Below are 23,959 nucleotides of genomic sequence, written 5' to 3' on the forward strand. Positions count from 1 at the left end.
TGAGTGTATTTTGAAGTACAGTCAACAGTACCGGGATGATCCCCTGCTCTTTTCGAATAGCCTGTGACGTTCTTTAACGTGCACACTACATTAATGTGAGAAAATATGCATGTACACGGGACCGACAGCTTAAAGTGCCCTCCGAAGCACTAAGCAAGTAGAGTGAAGTGCCTTGCTCAAGGACACAAAGAGCCGGACCTGGGATTCGAACCCTTGACCCTTGGATTCACAGTCCTACGCCTTAACCGCCTTAACCGCTAGGCCACGCTCTCCTCAAAGACATACTCAAATTATTGTTCTCTTCTATGTCTCTGGTTTTCTACAATTTGCACATTATTCATGTCATTGTTGGAAAATATAGGCCTTATACCAAGATATGCGTCAATAAAACTCATCAAAAAAGCCCTTAAAATCATTATCATGAAAGAGAAACAAATTGTTTTCCAAATAAATATCTAGTCATTGAAATAAGCTACACATTTTCCTTCTATTAAAGCTTATGCAAGTTGACGTACAGTACAGCTGCTATAGTTATTTCAATGCATTGGAATAGGAATTGAATTGAATTTGATTTTTGCCATTTTTCATTTCAATTCAGTGAATTGAATCGAAATGTGTTTTTTTTAAATTTCAATTCAATGCATTGAATCGAAATATTTTTCTTATTTCATTTCAATTCAATGCATTGAATCGAAATGTGTTTTTTGTTCATTTCAATTCAATTCATTGAATCGGAAATGTATACAACCATACAACATGTAGGCCTATTTTGATCAGTGGCGTAGCGTCATAGGGCAGACCCCCCCATCGATCTGAAATTGTAAAAAATCCCATAGGAAAATGGCCGAAAACGGCTTGTGCCCCCCCATCAGACCCGGTGCCCCTCCCCATTCATGGTCTCCCCCAATATGATGAGTATATTATTGATGACCCACGCTACGCCACTGATTTTGATTCTGCTGTTTCACCTGTATTGTCAGCTTATGCTTATCAGTTACAATAAACTTTCTCCCTGAACTGCTTCTAGCCAAATGCCCGGTAAAATGTAGCAGTGTTGACCAGTATAATAAGAATTGAATATGATAGGCCCCCCTATACCGTATGAATTGCAATTTGGAAATTGGTTAGCAGTTAATTTCAATGCATTGAATTGGAATTGAATCAAAATGATTTAAACCAGAGAAAAATTGAATTGAAATTGCATCAAAATGATTTTATAAAATAAGAATTGAATCTGAATTGAATTGAAATGAATCGAAATAACACTACGGCACTGTTATAATATTATTCAAGAAAAAGTTTTCAATATGAATATTCAGAACAGCAGGGCGAGACATCATGAATAATGACCTCAATTAACCTTTGGTACACCGCGCTTGCGCATTTGTCGACTATTCTCCTTTGTGTCAAAATGGCGACTGGATGTTGTGGAGTTAAAAGGCAAAAGGTTTCGGCCCCTCCTGAAAAAGATCGGGCTGATTATCGCAACTCGAATTCTTCCAATCATGATTATAGATCTTGTCCTAGTTCTCACTCTTCAAATGAATGCAATGGGCATATTCGACCACGTATGAATGGCATCGACAAAAGCCTTGTTGTGTGTGCCGAGATGTCCTATTTTTGTTTCGATATTCTACACCGGCATCTGAACAATATTGAACCACCACAGTCGCCCAAATTTACCGACGCTGCTTTGTGAGTAATGTCAATGAGTCACCTATATTTCTGCGGATTAGTCGATTCGGTTATATGTGCTTTACTTAATTATGTTGTTTCGTGTCAAATCAAGTCACGGAAGTAGCATTTTATCATGGTTTTGTAAAGCCGGTTGGAAAAATCCTGGCAGGCAAAATCGAGAACTGCTTCTCGCTTGAGTGTAGTTCACCGTCCCTGCACAGCCATGACAGCTGCAGTGCTGTGGTCGGCCAATCTGCCCGGTCTTCATTATCAGCTCAGCGGCATTTCAATCAGCTGTTATAAATCAGCTGATGTAGCTGGAGACAATGAAATGTGATTCCATATTCTGATTGCACTGAATAAATCGTGATGTAATTGTACTAAATATAAATTATTGAAATGACATGATTATTGAAATGACATGATTAAATTGGAATATTGTTTTGACATGAAAATTTAAATGGTCAATTTTTGTCAAGCAAGCTCAAGTTCAACTTCAATGTTACCAACTCCTAATTAGCTAATATTAAAACCAACTTATTAGGCTGAGTTAAAAAAAATACATGTTTCTCGTCCGCGCCCTCCTCATTTTTTGAAGATTTTTCAAATTTCTTTTTATTTTGTAAACTTTCAGATATAACTTGTTGAAAAAGATGTTTCAGAAGTTGAAACTTATTTTACGGCTTTGTAAATGCATAATACATCATTTAAGAAGAGTTTTGTGATCACTAGAGGGGTCTACCTCTCAAAACAATAAAATAAAAAGGGCCTCCTCCTTTTTCTCAGATATCAATCTGTATGTCGAATACCCGAAATATGGTGTCAAATACAGGTATTTAGCGTCGTTTTCCAATAAAAAATAGAAAATAAAAAGCCCCTCATTCTCCTAATTTTTAAAAACCCGGACGAGAAACATGTTTTTATTTTTACTTGGCCTTATTTTTAAAGCAAATTATGTTGTTAGTTGTAGCATTTCCATAAAAATATATAAAATGTTAGTTAGTGCAGTCCCTCCTATTTATGATAGGGACCACACATGAAAATTGAAGTTGGTAAGGTGGTACTACACCCCTTGATAAATTTTTGACTATTTATGCATTTTTCTCAACAACAAAAAAAAAATAACACACTGGTACCGTAACAAAAGTTATGTACCGTATATTATTACATGTACAGGGGCAAGGAATCCAGTTTAGGAATTTCCATGACTCAAGACAAGCGGTACATTGTATGATAAGGGGCTGTGCAATAATTATGAGCCAAACATTTCCAAACGGCTCGCCACAAGTCGCTTGCCCCGGTGGGGTCACTCAACTTGCAATACTGATCGTTACGAAATCAAGGAAAAAGGGGTAATTTTTAGGGCATGTCCATGGACAAAATTGTCCGTGAAATTGGCAAAATAGGGTGTTTTATTGCACAAATGTCTCGCGAAATTGAAAAAGGGGTTCTTATTATTTTCTCCTGATCCCGTGGCCAGATCCCGGGGGGGGCACTCGAATTTTTTTTTGGTAGGGGTGTGCCAGCGCCAGTTTCGAACTTGAGGTCTAAGGAACTGATCGGCCAGCCAAAAAGGAGGGTCTAGGGAACTGATTGGCCGGTCAAAAAGGGGGGTCTTGGGAACTGATTGACTGGCCAAAAGGGGGGTCTTGGGAACTGATCGGCCGCCAAAATCTGAAAAATTTGACCAAAACTTTCATTATTTTCATTAAAAAGTCAATTATTTGAAAATTGAGATGGAAATAATCAAAATTGATACTTTCAAAATGGCTGACATCCCTTGCTGATGATAATGAGCAGTTTTTCTTAGTTGTAGGGGTAGAGGATGTAGTAAATAATGGAAACAGTGTCCGATTTACAAATTTTTTCCTACCTGCACTGGTGCATGTAGCCCAAAATTTCTACATGCACAGCAAAAAGTGTGCATGCACCAAAATTAAAGCAAACATAAAATCACATTGAATCACGATCATTGTCAGTTAAGCTTGTAATAATATTCCCGGCATTCCACTGTCATTGCCATTTTTATGCCGATCACTCGCCGATTTCTTAGCCAAAACACTGGATGCTGTGGCTTCATCTGTTCTAGAACTAGTCACCGACAAGGTGCACGATTTCCAGAATGAGTGTTTTTTGAGCTATTTCCTATTTTGCTGGACATAATTATGATTATTTTCCGTACGTAAACAAATATTTCCCACGGTTTAAATTCCGGTTCTTTTTTTTCAATGAAATGAAAATGACAGCTTCTACATGTGCGAGGGTATCGGGAATTGGTGGATGACGTCACATTACGCTAGCCCCTCTAAGGGAAGTCATAGTCTCGGACCAGACTGTATGTGGCTATCTCGAATGTTCGTTAGGATCGACAAGTATCAGACCGACGCAAACTGGCTGTGTAGGAGACTAGGGAAGTCAATGAAAAAAGTGACAGTTCTCACGTGATAGGGGTATCGGGAATTGTCAATTGCGCGATTTGCGCCAGCCCTTCTAATGAAGTCAGGATATTGCGCTAAAAATAGTTTGGGTTTTTCCAAATCGGACTGACTGCTTGTTTACTTTTGTATATTGCCTTGTCATATCGCTAGCGCTAAAATCATACATGCACGCGTGCAGGCAGGTAGTGAAAAGCTGCATGCACAGAGGGAATGTTACATGCACTGGTGCAGGTATGCAGGTGGTAAATCGAACACTGAATGGAAATTTAAAGATTACCTCATCATGTTTCTAGTCATTACAAAAATTGCCAATTTCTTTTCATTTTAATAAAAACAAATTCAAATCTTTTCTCAATCTGTTGCAAAATGTCTGTAAAGATGATCTAAGCATTAATACCTGTTTTGAGATGGTCTTTCATCAACAATATACTTTGGTACTGGTGGGGTACCTAAATTTGGAGAAAGCTGTTCATAAAATCGTTGATTTTGTTGACATAATGAATAATGAAAAGAGACCGAATAATGAATAATGAAATAGTGACCTCTTCCTTTCTTTCAAACATCCAATCGGAAACTAATAATCGAGTTCCATTGGCCTAATGACAGCAGAATAAATCTAAAGGCAAGCACTTTGATACATGCATGAAAGGCACTGTATAAATGCCAACCTTTATCTTATCGATGTCATAATTGACCAAAACCTCAAAAATCGCTGATTTTTAATCAAAATTGGCCAAAAATTGGATATCAACCAAAAATCATTCAACTTTAAAGTTTTGCAGTACTTACCAGTATAAATTTATAGTTCTGGAAATGATACGAAACCCCTACATGTATACATGTACCGTATTGTTTGTAATAAACGCCCCGGGGGCGCTGCATTTTTCCAAAAGGGGGGCTTTTATTGGAAGTGAATTGTCAGTGAAAAAAGCTTACAAATCGTGTTCAATTTCCCGATGGTGCTCCTATTAAAAGGAGGGATTTACGACTATACATGATGGCGGCGCCCACGGAAAATGATATTTTAGTGGGAAATACAACAAAATTACACCTGTAAGTGCATGGAATTAGTGAAATTCTACCATATAATTAGGCAATGAAATGATGGGAGTTGAGTCATAATAGGTTTTGTCTAGATTCAATTTAGCGATCGTGACTGACATGACTGATGCAAGTTTTAAGCTTACCTACACGATATGTCATGGAAATGTTCGATTTTTGTCAATTTTTCACAGAAAAATTGGAGGGGAGCGTTTATTAGAGGGGGAGCGTTTATTACAAACAATACGGTATGTTAAAACATAATAGGAATTTTTAGAGTCAGTGGAGGCCTAAACCAGCGTCGGACACACAGGTACATGTATGTTTAAGAGTGTGCATACCGTACCAGATTTGTATCATGTATGTAGTTTGTTTCAGGATGTACAACTGTATCCATTCACTCTTTTTTATGTGCACTTTTTTCTTCCTTTACATACATTTCAGCCCGCTATTTGTGACATGGAAAATAGGCAAAGATCGTCGGTTACGTGGCTGTATAGGCACGTTTACTGCTATGAATCTACATGAAGGTCTCAGGGAGTATGCAATTTCTAGGTAAGCCAAAAACAAGCCGTGCTTTACATGCATCTGTGACTGTCTTATATCTGGGAGAGCAAGCTGGTGAAGCAGTTGTTCCCTTGCCTTGCACTACTGTGTCACAGGTTCAAGCCCTGACCATGCCCAAGGACTATGTACTTGGTTTAACCCTATCTATGCTTGCTCTCATTTTTTCTCTGAGATCTGCAGTTTCCTCTTGCTTGCAAAATTGGTGATTTGTTTGGTTATCAAAAACCTCCTTCACCCAATGGAATTTGGGGGCTGCACAGATATTTGGTGGATATTGCAATCTAAGTGCAGATAGGTTTGCGTCGGATTTGGCTGCATCCGGCCTAGTTGATGCGATCTGATTCTGATGATTCACCAGTGGCAGCGAAATTACAGTGCTTTGAATCCTCTGGTAAAATGTGCTAAATCCAAAATTTACATTTACAACGCATGAAAGATGTTTGATTCCTATTTCTGATAAAATGATACAGATTAAACAACATAATAAATGAATACAAAATATCTAATTGAGATTTCACGGGAAAGAAAAATGTCATTTATACCTAGCCCTGTATTGTGATTGTGAATATTATTTTCTTTGCTTTGAATTTCTGTCTTAAAAAGTTATCCCTTTTCCAGTTATCCCTTTTCCAGTTTCCCAATTCCAAATACCACCTTTATTCAGTGAAACCCATTAATGATTGTTCCTTTTTATAACAATTTGTTGCTTAGATTAGATTTTTTGTACAACAAGAACATTGCACATGTATACATATATGCAAGTTAGATACCCACATGCTTTATGTATGGTAGATAAAAATATTTAGAAGTTATATTAGTCAGGTGGATGCACTTCATTGTTTTAATATTTTTGTTCATTCAAAACTGTTCCGTATAAAACAGGTGTACCTTACATCATCTCCTTTCCTATTTAATTTCTTTTCTTTTTTTCATTTCTTGTAACTCAACATATGATATTCTGATATGCATTATTTATTAAAGGGGCATTCAGAGATTTTGAGTTTCATATTTTGCATTTGTTCTGAATGGTCACCGTACACTATGACATCTGTTCAGTGCCTTCCAATACCCATACTGGGATGACAATTGTGTAGCTTGTAGATCTATGTTTTGAGTTTAATAACTTATATAGTTATCTAACATCATATTGAGCTTGCAAAAGTATAAAATACCCCAAATCCCAGACCAACATCCAACATATCTATTACATTTGTACATGCAAGTAATGTGTAATATCTGGTGACAAATTATCAAATACTATATATATAATTTTCACAAAATTATTTCTTGCTTTAAAATAAACAAAACATGTTGTTGCAATTTTCATTTGTTATTTCCTGGTTATAAATGTCCAACATCGTGAAGTCAACATGTTGTGAACATTTCAGTCACAAATCTGTGAATGTGCCTTTAATAAAGAAAAGAAGCTTAGCTAATACTGTCTGTAGGTCTATAGAGTAGTATTTAGAGTGCTACATTTCCTTAAGTTGCAATGTACAGAAATAAAGACAGCAAACCAACTAAAGCATTTAACTCATTTATGACCATTATTATTTTTATTTTCTTGTGCTGCCATCAAATCATACCTACCCTCTGTACTTACTACCACTACTGCTCTGTCTGCCCGCGTGCCTGCCTGCCTGCCTGTTCATGAAACCAGCGCATTCAAAGATAGTCGCTTCAAACCTGTTACAAAGCATGAGTTATCCCAGCTTCAATGCTCTGTGTCGCTACTACGCCATTTTGAACCTATAGCCAACTGCATGGAATGGGAGGTACGTATGATACACTAAAAATGTTAATACTGATCACATGTGGTTCTTGTTTTCTCTTTTTCCATTTTTTTAATGTTATTAAATGTGCTGGAGCAGTGCATTCAAAGACAGTCGATTCTCTCCTGTAGCAAAAGATGAATTATGTAAGCTGCATTGTTCAGTGTCCTTGCTGAGGCATTTTGAGGATGCTGGACACTATCTAGATTGGGAGGTAAGTCAAGAAAAAACCCTTTAGTTACAATATGACATGTACAATTAAAGGAGGATGGTCTGTTTTCACACCATACTGATTTCACCCTCAAGTTTCATGCTGAAACATTTTTTTGATGGAACTAAAAATTTGCATTTGAACACACTGTTGAAAACTGAAAAAATAAATATGGATTAATGTAACTTGGACACATTTTGCCTTACAAAATCCAAACAAAACATCTTTCAAATTCATCCAGGGCAATGAGAAAAATACAGGTTTTCCACTGATACCAAAAAATTTCAATTTTGAAGGTGAAACATGGGGATCATTCATAACATAGGCCTTCAAGACTGCTAAACACAAACACTTTATAGTACTATCTACTAGACATGAAGTTTTGAAAAGGAAGCAAAAAAAACACCAAACAATTTATGATGAAAAAAGAATACAATGTACCATCTAGATCTTAGGTGGATGGTCCAATTTTTAGGTCACCTGAAAGGAAACCTTATGGCAGCATGAGTTTCTGCTTTTAAGGGTTGTGTGTATCGGTTATTTGTCAAACATTTAGTACCAATTTTTAAATTAACCTTTTGGTTAAAATTTGGTTTCATAAGAGTGGTTGTAAACATTGTAATGTTTCAGAATCTTGCATCCTATACAATTGTACATAATTTGCATTGTAGCTGTCCAACTATTTCACTATGGGCAGTAGCCTTATTTGCATGCTTGGCAAAGGATTCTTTGAAGTGTAATATTAATAATGATAAAATCAGGATTTTTTTTTGGGGGGGGGGGACAATGCTCACAATAGCCCTACACAAATTCATTCTCCTCAGTATGAGTATGGGTTTGACATTTATGATGGTGTTCAAGGTCATATAATGAAGTCAAAGGTCAAGATGTAAAATAGGCTGAGAATGAAATAACAGTGATCTCAGATTAGGAGTTCAAATGCATCCAAACTTGGTCATAGCTGCCCTATGGGAACCTTCATGTACATTGTAATGGTGGTGTTCACTACCCACATCTTGGAATGACCTATTTGGGACCATCATCCCATTTTGTCTACATATGCATGGTGTTTACTCCAGTCTTACATTGAGACCAAGCTTTATATTGCCAAAACAGTACCAAAAATGTTCCGAGATTTAAATTCAATTGCTCTTGTGGTTTGGACTTTAGAAACAACATTGTGTATCACAATGGCTATGGGATGATGCTACCACCTTTTGCTTCATATCATATTCATATTGAAGGCCATGGAAAAATGATTGTTTGGTTAGGGCTCCCAGACTGACCTTGGCTCAGACCCCTCACCCAAAATATTTTGAGGCCTCTGGAAAAAATATATAGTCTGTAGAATTTATTAGTGTAGGTATTCCAAAAATATACAAATTTTCATGTGATGCATATAAAATTGCAATTTTTGCAGCGAAATAGATAGATTCATCATTGGTGGATCGCATGTTGCTCGTCCTTTTCTCAGAAGAAGGGCTTAGAGCTTTTTCTAGGCAGAGTTATACGCTTTTTAATTTCACAAGGGCTTAGAGCTTTTTCTTGGCAGAGTTATACGCTTTTTAATTTCGCATTGCATTGCATCGCATCGCATCGCAAGATAATCATTATGTGATTTCATCATTTGATGGCAAACTTATGCGTGTCCCAGACAGTGATGGTGGGCGATACATTGGTTGCCATGCAAAATAAATCAGTAAAATTAAATAATTTTATGACCAAACATCCATACTTTTCGAGTGGCAGGGAACACTAAACCAAAGAATTATATTTCCACAGCCTAAAGGAAACATATCTAAGAGTAGACCTAACATTTTATTGGGGTTATGAGAAAAATATGAGTTCCTCCAGATGCCCAAATCTCAATTTTGATGGAAGGAAGTGGCAAGTCAATCAAGTCACCATCTTTTATCATGGAGTGGAGTGGAGTGATGTTTTCTATGTAGTACAGAGTTTCTCAGAAGGATTAGTATCTGCACATACACTGTATCACAACCTTTTCAAAGACATTCCCAGTGTCAGTAATGATTTCAACACCCAATATTTGCAATCTTATGTTATAGACAGGTGGATCTCTTGTGTTGTGTAAGTGAGGGAATTCAGATATTTTTTGTCTTAACAAAGTTGCTGATCAAGTAATTAATATTCATAATACATTGGATAACTGGTATTGTATAAAATGTACATTTAATGTACACATAAATAATATCTGCAATAGTGCATTATTGAACACTCAGTTGTCACCATAATCTTCCATGGATGCAGTAATACCGGAACATTGATCATAAAAAGGTGATGATGGCTTCACAATACATTGGTGGAATCAAATTGGCTATTTGCAATCCAACTTAATCACCCACATTGATTTTATGTTAGCCAATTTGATAACATGATCAGCTCGTATTAGGCAAGAATTATTCAGGTTTTTTTATTGCGCGAGTCAATAAAGTCCCAAAAAACGTGTATTAGTCACGTAAAGCGCAGTTCGCGTAGGTGCTGCATTCAGCTGTGGGACCATCCTACATGTATATCAACCCACAATGTTATGAGTCCCGCCTATTACGAGCTCATCATAGTATACATGGTAGGATGTTTTCTTGAGCCTATGTTAGCCAGTGACAGATCTATATCAAATGTTTTCTTCAGCCTATTGGCAATATATTTACAAAGAAACTGGTATACTGAATGTACTTCTTTTGTTACAAAATAGATTGACCCTACCAACTTGACTTATTATGAAATCATAAAAGAAATGGCCAATGCAACTCATTATAAAAGTACCGTACTGACGCGAGTATAGTCCCACCTTCGAGTAAAATCCCACCCCCAAATTTTCGAGTGTCCCAGGACCTAGACCTAAATGCTAGGATCATTCATGGTTGACCTAAAAAAACAAATCAAGATGTTTTGTATTTTTAATATGAAAATTGATAATTTGTATTCATGTCATACTTATTAATGATTTCAAAATGCATTCAAATTCAATGCATTTTGAAATCATTAATAGAGTATGACATGAAAACAAATTATCAATTTTCATATTAAAAATACAAAACATCTTGAAATTATTTTTTTTTTTTTTTTTTTAGGAGAACCATGAATGACCCTAGCATTTAGGTCTATGTCCATTTAGGTCTATGTCCTATGTTTGTTTTTGTTTTTTTTAAATTCGAGTATAGTCCCACCCCCCAATTTTGAAAAATGTTCACCCAAAAACGGGGTGGGACTATACTCGCGTCAGTACGGTACATACATTTGTAGCTTAACAAAAACACATTGTGGTGTAAAGGGACAAAGTTCAACATTGTTTTCTTGTTATGCATCAAGTTAACGAAGGTCAAACAATGGCATAGTATGCAGTCATCACTCAAAACTAACACAGGGAGGTCAGTTTACACTAATTTGCCACCTATATTAGTCAGATGAAAAATGACCATTAAATAAACATATGCATGTACCATGAAGAGTGACAATTAAATAAATTAAATAATTGCACAACGGTTCCAAAGTATTAGATTTTGACAAAACTGCAGCACTTAAAGTCTTGATTTTTGCAGGGTATTTCAGTTATAAAGAACCGTACAGTTGTGTTTTTAAAAAAAGGAGAATTCTGAAAAATATTGAGGGCGTCCCACAAATGTTACAATATGGCTTTAGACAAAAGTTACACATGTGCATACTTGTGATAACATGTCTTTTTCTATTGATGATTTTATTACAGGTCGGGGTTCATGGTATTCGTATTGAATTTGTCAATGAAAAGGGACAGAAAAAGACTGCAACTTATCTACCAGAGGTAGCTCCTGAACAGGGTAAGTAAACAGCAGTATGCTTGTATGAATAAGGCCACTTGTAGCACTGCTTTAGCACTTGCCTGGCATACAAGTTGTAGACAAGGAAATTGTTACACTGTCATTACTTGTCTGAATGTCAAGTTGTAAATTTGAGCCTTGAAAGTCAAATCTCATGTGAGGATAATGATCTAACCAAAAATATAAATCTTAGTATTAGTCACATTTGCTTTTGAACATTTTATGTAGCAATACCAATGATTATGAAGCATCTGGTGAACACATTATAAAATGCAGCAAATTGTAACATGTATCAATCCTTGGTATAACACCTGATAATGATAAATTGCACATAAAACCTGAGCATGCCGCAATGACTGGATTGCTGCAGTCTACATAAAACGTATCTCAGAAGACTCTTCATAGCCTAAAATGTGTTCAATTTGAGTAAACAACTTGATAATGTGGGTATAGGATGCATCCACTGAAAATTGCCCAATTGTAAACATGGAGGGTCAGTCCATAACTGTGGTTTGCATTTTAAACTGAGTTCAATGCATTAAACTGTTTATTTGTCATATCTGTGTGCATATTTGTGGTTGGTTTGTTGACCAGTCCTTGTCCACACAGTACAATGCCATTCTCCATTCAGTAAATGATTTCACCTTCATATAAATTTGCAATGCTGGGAGGTTTTATATTAATATTGTAATTATTTGTTTACATTTGATTGCCTCTTCTCTCCAGGTTGGGATAGAATCCAAACAATAGATTCTCTTCTACGCAAGGGTGGCTACAAAGCTCCTATCACTCCAGACTTTCGTAGAACTATACGTGTGACCCGGTACCAAAGTGAAAAAATAACCGTCGGCTATGGAGAGTATCAATCTCATCGTCAGAATGGACGTATTTAATGATATGTAGCCACATATGTAATGTGTACACCATGGTATCGGGACTCAGTGGAATATTAATATTGTGCTGTTGTTTGTTTCGTTCTCTTGACAATTGATGGGTACAGGGGACCTTTTCTAAGACACAAAATGCTATAAATCTAGCCCCTTATGGAAGCAGGAATAGATCTTAGACAGGGATGAATTATAGCAGTGCGGTCTCAAATTTAATAGTTTGGAAAAGAAAATTTGATACAAGTTTGTGCTCTTCATGTAAAGAAGTATTTTCCTATTTTTGTACCCGATCACTGCATGAAAGAAATTTGAGGTCCAAACTGTCAGGAAAGGAACCTCAACTCAAACCTTCAAGTCTATCTGGGATCTAAAACTATATATCTTCCATTTGGGTGCAATGATTTTAGGAATTTCTTCAATGCATTTTCCATTGGTTGTCAAGGACATTCATTGTTTTTAATCTTTGTTAATTTGGAAGCACTTCATCAGTTTGCATATATTGTGTTCAATGAGACCAAAATCATTTTTAAGAGCAAGTTTGATTGTATTTAGTTCCATTATGAACTAATCTTTGGTGCTTATATGTTTTTTTTAAATTATTTATATCAATACTTATGATTTTATTATAGGCACACCAACTTAAGCCTGAATTTGGAAAGATATTGATGATTTTAGCTGTTACCCAATGTACCCATTGTGTTTCATTGAAAGAAAAGGGACCAGTCATGGGTTACGGAAAAACACTGCTGTGGCAAAAAAATTCATCTTGATTTTCAAGTCACATGCATCAGTATTTTTGAACCCATTTTGTCATCATTATCCGAAATATCCAAATTAATTAACAGTTTGTTTATTTTTATTTTTTTAATCTTATAATGGGGTGTTGTCAATACATTGACTGCCACACTATTTTGTTCCATATTTTATCATCAGCATAATGTGACTTTTAACAAACGTAAGTGTTTTAAAGTTGAAATCAAATTTGTTGCAAGCACCAATGGGTGATGATGACGTAAATGTGATTAATCAAATTGCACATAAATTATCCCTTCCCACTCACTAGTTCTGAATTGGGCAATTAGTGATCTGTTTCAGTAAGAAAATGACAAGTACTTGAATAGACATCATCATATGGGGTCTTCAATACTTGTGCAGTAAGAGCATCTCTTGGTTAGACTGCTAGTCTTTAAAGGGCTTTTGGGTTCAAATATGACAAGGAAAGTTACAAGTACCAACTCACTACCAGCAAACATAAATTGGTATGGCCCACCATAAATCGGCTGTTACATCAGCATTTTCACTTTTTGAGATATTGGACAGGCAAATTTGCTCAAAATAAGCTTTACAATGATATATTACATACTCCTGTGATGTGCAATTTGATTGATTCGGCTAACTCTACGTCTGAACATTTTTTAACTCCTATCCCAAAACTTTGCCAGAAAAAAAATCAAATCATCAAAATCAGGGAATGTATACACTGATGTCCTTTGCTGTTGTGTACGCTCATTACATATGTGGCTATAACTTCCAAGAAGTTTACCATATGCCTAAATTAACATTTGTTTTTACAGGTAGGTATGTATTTTAGGTAAACAAAAACAGTGATTATTGTGTATGGGGTGTGGGAGGTTAGTTTGGTATATTATAGCGCAGAGTTATTATGTCTACATTGTTTTGTTTGGGGTGGTCAGTGGGATGCACAATGCAGTTAAAGATTGTTCCTTACTTGAGTGGCAAGCAATGCAAAGTCCATAAATGATGCTATAATTATTCCGGATCACAAGCAGCAATTACAAGCAGTACGGTATTCAACCAAGTAAATCATCTGATGGGAGCTTGATAATCGCCATATTTTGAAAGTCAAACTGGGCATTTTTCATGCAAAACAATGTTTATTAGTTCAATAAAAATTGAAATAATAACCATAGAACACATATCACTGGTGTTACAACTCCATGTCAAGGTGATTTTGTTTGCTGCAATTCAATCAACGTTTTGACCTCTTCATGCTCAAAGTGCATTGAAAGGGGATCCAAGTTAGAAACCATTACAGGAGCACTAATTAGTTTGAATACTGTACTTGGAGTGTAAAATTGTCTTACTTCATCCAGGTCCTTGCAGCTGGCAATGCATTACTTAAAAATTAATGATGTCAAAAGGAGACAATTTTGGGCAGGATATCAATTTTGAGGTTTTTACATATCTTAAATATAGAGATATTTTGTTCCACAACACCATTTTCCCCAATGAAATCGGACATTCCTAGGCGAAGATATTGAATTCGTAAGTTATTGTATTATAAAATTGGAAATTAAGATATCGGCCTTTAAAAATAATATTGACAATGTTGAGAGTAGGAATTACCTTGAAAAATGTCTGAAAATATACAAGATGCCAGTTATATTCTCGTCTGAAACTATCAGACAATATTAATAACATCACAAATTCGCAACAAACCCAAATTGTGAAAAAAATCACCCCGGCAGATTTTTGGCTATTTCTCCATTTACGATCCTGCCCAAAAGTGTCTCCTTTTGACATGACACGTCACATATTGTGATTTTCATATATATATAAAGTCACTTAATGATCTTACCATATTGAGTAAGTGCATTTTATTAAACCAGCTTGTGATTGAATCTGTTCACACGGCACTATTTTCTGTAAGTTGTGTAATAGCAAGTGAATGGCAAGTAGGGAACAATCTTAACTCAGTGGACCAGTTTTGCTTAGGTCGTATAGCATGGTGATCTTAACTTAGTTACACTATCTCTTCTGTGTAAAGCATAGCACTTTCTGAAATAGTGATGAATCCACTCCATATGTTACAAGATGGGTTAGTGTAACTAAGTTATCTTGACTTTTGTATCAGCACTGCATATGGACTTTTAATAGTACAGTTTTGGGTTTGTGTGGGCTAAGTTATCTTGCACAGTTGATGTCAAATTGAGTAGTTTAAGAGCAAAAACATCAATATTGGAGTCATTTGTGTTGTAAAATGACCCTATGAGCTTAACATGGCATTAAAGAACAGTTGTAATTGCTTCAATATGTACATAGTTAGTGATGTTCTATGCTCTTAATCCAATTTTAAACCAAGATGATTGGATGTGTATATTTAATTAGTAGCAATACTGAAGAGTGTTAATTTAGAATGATTTGTGGGTAGCAGATCTCTCGTCAACTATTCAAAAAACGACATATTCCCCAATATTTTGTATGCGAGTAACCCCAAGCCCAAATTCTTTAGTAAAATCAAAATCTTGATATTGGACAGCATAGAACAGCGATCTCAAAATTATTGTAGGTCGTCTGACACCAATAATTTGTTATCTGATTAACTTTGGATGATGTAAAAGTAAAGACCCAGGAGGAAAGATTAACCATTTTAACATCTTATTATGAGAAAAGGAAATCCCCCACAGGCACTTGTGGTAGAAAAATGCATGCTACACAAATTGTTTTGCATTTGTCTTTACATCTGCAGCAAAGTTTATCAGATTGTGCCTAGTGATCTATCAAATTAAGCAAAAAACAATTACTGAAATTTCTTTTCTATGTTTATTTTGTAGGTAATGCTATATTTACAGCAGTACTTTGAAAGTATTTGTTTTAGGCATGTGTAGTGTGCATGACAAGTTGCAATTATTGTAATGCAATGTTGACATGCCAAATATTAAGATTTTGATTATAAATGAAAAAGGTACATTTAAAATTAGTTTATCCCTCACTCTTTTTAATCACATTACAATAGAGGTAAATCCAGGAATAATGTAAATGTTGTAAACATTTTTGTGTAGGCTCTGTTTGACTTGAAATAGAAAACATTCAACTGTAAATTTCTTACTTTCATGTGGTGCTGATGTGTATGGTGATTTTGTATTGTGATTTATGCAGGTTTCCACATTTTCTTGACACGGTAACTCACAAGTTAAAGAGGAAAGGTTATGCATGATATCAGTCAATGTACCTAACAGATCTATGAAAGGATGTATTACACTGTAAAGTGTGCTGAGGCTTATGGATCAACGTCTAGGCATTGTGCCTGTGCGTAGCGCACTATAAATCACTGCGCTAAAATTATAGTATTACCAAATGCCAAGCAGTGTAGTCACAAAAGGACGTAAATCCTGGACTTTGGTGTGAAATACAATCTTGTAAAGCACAAAGGTGCAAACTTTAGTTTATCTTTCTGTAATCTGTTAATGATGTCATGAACCTTAAGACATGTGATATGATGCATCTCACTTTCTCAGTAAACACTTTCTCATTTGTGAGAAAATCTCTTCAGTTTCACCTCAAAATTCTCTTCAAGCTGATATACTTTAAATTATGGAAAGACACATGAGGGAAATTTGAGGAGATTGGTGTACCCAGTGTAAGCTTGTTAAAGATGAATGAACGTATTGGATTCTGTTGCAGACTTTTTTCAGGCTTGTTTCAAGGCAAATAAGCCTGTCACAAAAGTCTAGTTTTGTATACCACCCCAATCAACCACCATGTAGAACTCTGCCATCTCAGTGTCAACAAAACATTTTCCAACTGTTTTATGTTCTTTTATATTGTGAACATCTTGGCTTAATAGCCTATGTTTTGTTATTGAAAATGTTACAAAATTTTTGTGAAGTCTTTATAAAAAAAATGTGTGTGCCTGTTACGGTTTGCCCGTGACACACCGTTAAACTTTCACCGTTGGCCAACTATATAGAGTCCACACACTTACTGGTATGTAATATGCAAATTATACCCAGAAAGTGATCAACTATGTGTCATAATATTTATTCTTTAAGTTAAAAGCTAAGAGTGATTGAGAACTGTTAGTATACATGTAGTATGTTGGCCAACAAATCGTGTTACACATAATGATCAAGTTGGACTATTTTGCTAAGAACTTTGATTATACTGCGAAGGATATTTTGACTTCTCAGTTACTCGGTTGCAAGCAACTTGAGATTCAGCTGTGATATCATATTGTGAAGAAATGGGCAAATTGCATTATTACAGCAATTAAATGGGCAATATGATTTTATCAAGCCAAATTGTAATGACAACTTACTTGTAAGTTGCATACAAATGAAAGGACATACATGTGCATTGTAGGATGTAAGACCTATATCAAATATTATGTAAATCTTAACTGCAGTTCAACTGATTTAGTGTCAGTGTCTAAGCTACATGTATAGGAAAATTAGTAATTTCGTGTTCATCATGGGAACTCTCGGTATGCCAGCGACTTCACGGGTAGCAGCAGGAGAGTGTATGGCGCAACTGCAACATACTAGAAGTGACTAATCACGTTTGTGCAATAACACACGTTCATGTCTGCATCCTACGCTGTATACGCCACATGTACGCGGTGGGAAAGTTCTACGATGAACCCAAATTAAATAATTTTCCTGTAGTAGCCACCTGTCCGCCCTTCATTTTGGTCATTTTGGGTTGGGATTTTGCTGTTGGGGCAGGCAAGGTTAATACCTTTAGTAAGTGAATTTGTATTTATAGATGTTGTAAAATTTTATTCAACTCAGAAATAGATCAGATTCCTAAATGTAGGGCATAGCAACACATCTGAGCCTGTACCCTTTGTTTTTAGGCTGCTGAAGCCTTGATATTTGTAATATAGGATGGGCAAGTTTATTCAAATGACCAAGTAAATTACAATTTCCAGCTAGATAATATGCTTGTTTTCCTACAGAATATCCTGTTGGGTTACTTACTGGCTTACAAAATCACATGTTGGATTTCATTGTGTTCCTTACAGCAAGGGTTTGGAATGTGACCCTATATTTCCAGACATCATTCACTGATCAATCAATATTGGGTCCAGCATTCAAGTTGTCAGCACCCAAACACAAAATACTGCAACTGTGTCATGGTACTCACACAGTGGCCCGCGTACGATATGTGTTAAGTTTCCATGCAAAAGCGATCTTGCATGACCCTCCTAACTCCTTAAACATACTGAAAGGGTATTTTTTTAGAGCAACATTCTGGGTGAACAAAATTATCCATTATTTTGCTTCCCAGCTTATAAAGTCGCGCACAAGATTGATGTTTTTGTATTTTCTACCCCCCTTGTTGAGAGTTCAGTGTTCATAGTAGACCACAATGGTCTAATATTTCTATTCATGTACTGTTTTTTCACTCTTTGAGTCAATCTATTGTGTGTTGTTTTTACAAGATTTTTGGGTGTGTAGTTTTGAAGGTAAAAGCTTGTGAAGAAATGCATAATTATGATAGTTACTGTTGGTGCGAGTTATTTCCTGCCTTTATCATTAATATAAGAAACATTAGTGTTACAAATATTGTTGTTTTAGATGTATTTCACTGTTTGTGTTATTTTAAGAAACCAGACATCTTAATTAACTTAGATGATGCAACAATTATTTTTACCTGTGTTTGATACAGTTGTGTCTTCCCAAATTAGTCTTGTTCATGCCACCCCTTTTGAAGGCATTTTGTGTAAGAATGTGGCACATTTGTAAACCATTATTAATCTTTCAAATAAAATGGTTCTAAACCATACAGTGCATTTGCAGCAGGTCACAATCTCATCGCTTCAGTTTCAGTTTGGTAATTTAATAGGGAATTGATATCCAAGTATCAATGAAGGCTATCTTACAATTGAATTGATTTTGTGTAAAAGTGATAAGTCAGTTGAGAAGAGCAAACACATGGTGTGTGGATATTTTCTGAAACGGAAGTTTGGGTTTTGAACTTTCCATCTCGGGAATATTACGAAGCTGCGGAAGCCCAGCAGGTCAGGTGCATACCAGAATTGAAAATGAGCAGGAAGTATTAAGTCTTATTCTAGCCCTGCATATACTGAATGAACAAAACCATAGCAAGTGTATTCGAAGTGCAAGGATTCCAACCATACCCTTCACGAGATTAAGGCTTTTGGGCACCATCTTTAGCCACACCTTTGTGTCTCTTACTTTGTGACAAGATGAATTAAGTAGGTGTTCTTAACCAATGGAAGTTGCTCTTAACCACAATATACTATACAAGATCTGTTTAACAGGAAGATAGTCAAATTGTCAAGGAATTTCAAGTATTAAGATAAGTTTGAATTCTGTATGATACTATTTAGACCAAGTCAATTGGCAGCCAAACTTCTATGTTTGACGAGGCGTCACAGGTCCTGCAGCTCAAATCTTATCTAATCGTCCCAGGACCTGTTTACATCTAAGCTCATGTACAATTGAGTAGAGAGTGACAATTAGAGGTGAACTACATTGTATGCTTGTACATGATGGCTCTGTTGGAGTCACCCATACCACTGTATGCCTTCCATGTATTATTGTCTGTTCCAGCTTCTGTGACACCTTATTGTCCTAAGCAGGGATATGTTCACCAGAGGGGCATAACTTGAGGTGAGATAATTAATATTCTACACAAGTGATTTTCAAACTAAAATGCCAATATCTTTTAAAATACATCCAAAGGTCAAAGGAAATTAAGGAGCCATCACTGGAGTTGAAAGTTGAAACAGATGATATCAATGTATTTGAAGTGCGAGAACCCCTTCCAAACTTTGAGAATTTCTAGTTTATTGTGATCTGTGTACCATGTTTATTCAAGAGTAACTATTATTCAGCTCATTTTATGTTAACTTATACGGAAATTGGTACTTCCAATTCTTGCCTGTTTTGTTTCATGCATTTCATTTGCCTACAAGAAATGCTTTGTTTTTACTTTGTTTTCTCCGGTCAGCATGTAGATACTGTAGAATTTGTAGTATTTTTAGTTAAGATTGAATATATACAAGTAATCCAGATTATATATCGTATAATATGAAAAACGTTGTGTATACAAATTGCAATTTGAAAAAAGAGAAAGTAGATAGGTTACAATATATTATGTGTACGATTGGAGGTCACTGTTCAGATAAGAATGCTATGTAAACCAGTTCAACTTGTAATTTTGTATGAACATATGCAATGTTTTGAGATCAAAGATCTGACAAGACACATTAAAGGAGTATTTTGTGATTCTGACATCCTCTTTTTATGGTATGTTTCAGTAGGTATCTACAAAAAAAGCTTATTTCCAAAATTCCATTGCATGATTATGTGTATTAACACTATGTTGTATTTTGTTCTGTTAATAGTTACATAAATACAAATTTTGACAATATTTTTGCAATATGCAAGAACTTTTTTGCATACAAACATGTAGCCAGTGGTTTCTGATGATATAAAAGTAAAAAATGGGGAATGAGGCTATGGATCATGAAATGCTCCTTTAATATAATATACAGGTTTTAAGATAATACTGGAAGAACTGAGACATTGAGATGAGAGTGGCTGTTTGTATTTGTTGATGATAGTGGCACTGTCCACTGTCATTACTGTTTTAGTTAACATGTTTATACATATTTTACACAAAAAATCTTATATGGTAAAAAAATGGTTAAAAAAATGATAGTAACAAATTGTTTTTTGAAGAATGCATGAGAACACCCATGTTCTGTACTTTTTTTGTCCAGTGTTTGTATATTAAAATGAGACAAGCAAATGATTTACTTGTGTTGCCGTTTTATTTTTTACAATGACTATGGTTACCAGAGATATACCAAACAAAAGATGAGATGTTGATATAAGTGATGCGATCAAGCAAAATCAGTCGGCACTCAGAAATATTAAATTTTCAGTTTCTTATAGGATAGTAAAAAGCATTTACATTCATTCATTCATTTATTATTTTCACTCATCAAATAGCAAAAAAGCTAGAATACATATAAAATCATATTACAAGTGAGAGTGAAGGAATCACATGAACGGCCAAGAAGAGGCCTGAAAGTCTGTGATCCCTTGATTAGTTAATTCATCATTTGACATGGCAGCAGATTGTCATTTCAAAGCTGCATTTTACAGAAAACCCCATTGAAATTGAACAACCAGTTCCAAAGATATGAGCAATTAAAGAGTTTCTTAAACAACAGGAAACAAAAGGAAATGTTTCCTTTGTTTGGCTATATCTCAAAATCAATATTTCCGAGTTCCGACTGATTTTGCTTGATTATCAATGAAAACTGATGGGTACCCATCATTTTGACACAACTTGTACTTGTGGAAATAAATGCAAAGCACCCCCTTTTATAATGAAATGATTGAAATCACAATTTGTTTGGCTTAAGGCAGGGGCTATTTTAACGTGCCTCACTGTCACGTACGTGTCGAGATAAAATATTCGTACAGTGACAATTAACAATCCGTGTAGATATGCTTTAATAGTAAACAATGGTAGAGAGCCTTTCTTACGGTCACATTCAGGTAAAAATGTCAATTTTTGGCTCTGAGCGGAGCTTATCAGTGCCTTTGTCATGCAACTAACTAGCATTCATTTTCAGGCCACAATACGCTGTTGGTTTTTATGCTAAGGATCATTTAATGACTGATATGAAGACTTAAGTTTCGTTTCTAAGTTTGGCTAAGTTATTTTCGAATCGATTGCACTCCAGATTTTATTGAAATTCAGGCGATAAAAGTATTATTTTTGGGTAAAAAAGACCAAAATAGTCACGATAATCGAGTTATATCTTGGTTCCCTGTGTGTGCTAGAGATTATTCTGGTCTGTATAATTTAAGATGCGTAATACAGACGGAAACCAATGGAGGTACATTTCTTAAGATTTAGTTCAGATCAGAAATTATTTGACTACTTCTTAACTTTTCTTCACTATTTCTTTATAATTTAAATAAAGAGATAGGTAAGGAATGTAAAAAAATAGTCAAGAACATGTCTGAATCTTGAATAAATCCCCGAATAAATCTGAACAAATGACTTTTCTGGAGGGACTATTTGGCTTGCGCAAGTGCAGTACGAAAGCACTGTGCCGATTTTTTTGTTAAAGGTCACGTTTTTACCGATAAGCTGCGATGCTCAACAAACTTCGTACTTTTCTATGAGGCTATTTTGAACCAATAAATCGATTAGTTTTTCTTGATTGATGACATCACCATTTCTGAACCAATCAGCAAACAGTTTTGTGTGATTGATCGATTCTTGCAGTAGTCTCCACAGCAGCCAGTTTGGTTCCGCCCCTTCCACACAAACATTTTTGTGGAGGGAGCGTAACCAAACTGGCTGCATAGGAGACTAAGTTCACTGACCCACTGACCTTGCAAACTCAACCACAGAGAGCTACGGTGCATAATCGAGGTGAAAATACGCTAGTTTGTTTACCATTCTGAGCTCATGAGCTTCTGGTAAATGTCATTCCGAAGCATTTACGAGCATACCATAATATTTTTTTATTAAATATAAAGATGTTTATTTAAGTTATTTGTAAAATTCAGCGATGGACTTAATATAGAAGTGGTTTGATTTTAGTTGTAAACGCGGGACTCGACCGGCATGACAAGTTGAACATGTGAAGTTCCAAATTCGGAAGCCATGTACTACTATTCCATGTACGTAGGTCTCACACGAACTGCTCCGAGGTTATACTGACTACTAGATCGTCTACTTTTGTACTTTCGTAAGTGATGAAATTGAAGAAAAAATCATGAAGTGAAATCTATCAGAAATAAACACTGATGTGATGTAGGCTAGTCCTGCTTAATCGGAGTACAGCATCCAGACCAGGCAGATCCAGATCCGAACAGAACTTACGATTGTTCGGTTGGACCGGTTCAACACACATGACACAACAGACATGTCAGGACAGAACAGTTTTGGTGTTTACAAAAAATGCAAATGATCTCAAGTCACAAAAATTTGTTATAAAATTTCATTTTTGTCTCGCCTCAGTATTTCTGTCTGTCTGGGGGTGTGGATGTCCGTGTGTCCGTCTGGAGCTGTATCTGGGAAACTGTAAGACCTACGCAGTACGTGGACGCTACTTGGTGGGAGGAAGGGTATCTAAGTTTGCTCCGTAATTGTATGTTTTCGGTGAAAAATAATGCAAATTAACATAGCTAATTTATGCAAAAATCAGCGCAAATTGATAAAATTTCATTTCTGAACTTTGTTCAGGATGGGACTTAGTAATCACTATTTCCGTCTGTGTGTGGGGGTGGGATGTCCGAATGTTTGTCCGGAGCTGTATCTGGGGAACCGTAAGACCTCACGGGGCGCTACTTGGTGGGAGGAAGGGTATCCAAGTTTGCTCCGTAATTGTATGTTTTCGGTGAAAATATGCAAATTAACATAGCTAATTTGCATAATTTATGCGAATATCAGCGCAAATTGATAGCGGTGCATGGTAACGAAACCTTGTGACAGGAATGATACACACCTGCTGATCACCTGATTAGTTTTTGGCGAAAAGTATGCGCATTTAGTTGTTAAGTTGCATAATTTATGCGGGCGCTTCTACAAAATGGTTGGAAATCTGAAGAAATCCGCCTTGTGAAGCTGTTTCTGGGGATCCGTAAGAATGCTAAGCCCTATGATGATGAAACGTGGTGGGGGTAGCATGACCAGAGGATCTCGACCTGATTCGATTTTCAGCGCAAAATATGGTAATTACCTACCTAATTTGCATAATTTATGCATAATATGCAAAAACCTTTTTCTCGGAGACTAGGGGTCGCACATT

At 35.9% G+C, this 23,959-nt stretch overlaps 1 protein-coding gene across 2 annotated transcripts; it reads left to right on the top strand.

The window, feature by feature from the left end:
- Positions 1-1,376: 1,376 nt before the first annotated feature.
- On the top strand, positions 1,377-20,934 carry LOC140155093 (AMMECR1-like protein). Of its 2 annotated transcripts, none has more exons than XM_072177791.1 (5): positions 1,377-1,695; positions 5,601-5,711; positions 7,384-7,498; positions 11,431-11,521; positions 12,248-20,934. In XM_072177791.1, exons 1-5 carry the CDS (start codon positions 1,412-1,414, stop codon positions 12,412-12,414), a joined length of 768 nt encoding a protein of 255 aa, XP_072033892.1. In that variant the 5' UTR covers positions 1,377-1,411; the 3' UTR covers positions 12,415-20,934. The 2 variants fall into 2 exon arrangements, with proteins under 2 accessions (XP_072033892.1, XP_072033893.1); XM_072177792.1 differs by lacking the exon at positions 7,384-7,498 and adding an exon at positions 7,595-7,709.
- Positions 20,935-23,959: the final 3,025 nt, after the last annotated feature.

The sequence above is a fragment of the Amphiura filiformis genome, chromosome 6 (assembly GCF_039555335.1).
Source record: "Amphiura filiformis chromosome 6, Afil_fr2py, whole genome shotgun sequence".
Taxonomy (NCBI): domain Eukaryota; kingdom Metazoa; phylum Echinodermata; class Ophiuroidea; order Amphilepidida; family Amphiuridae; genus Amphiura; species Amphiura filiformis.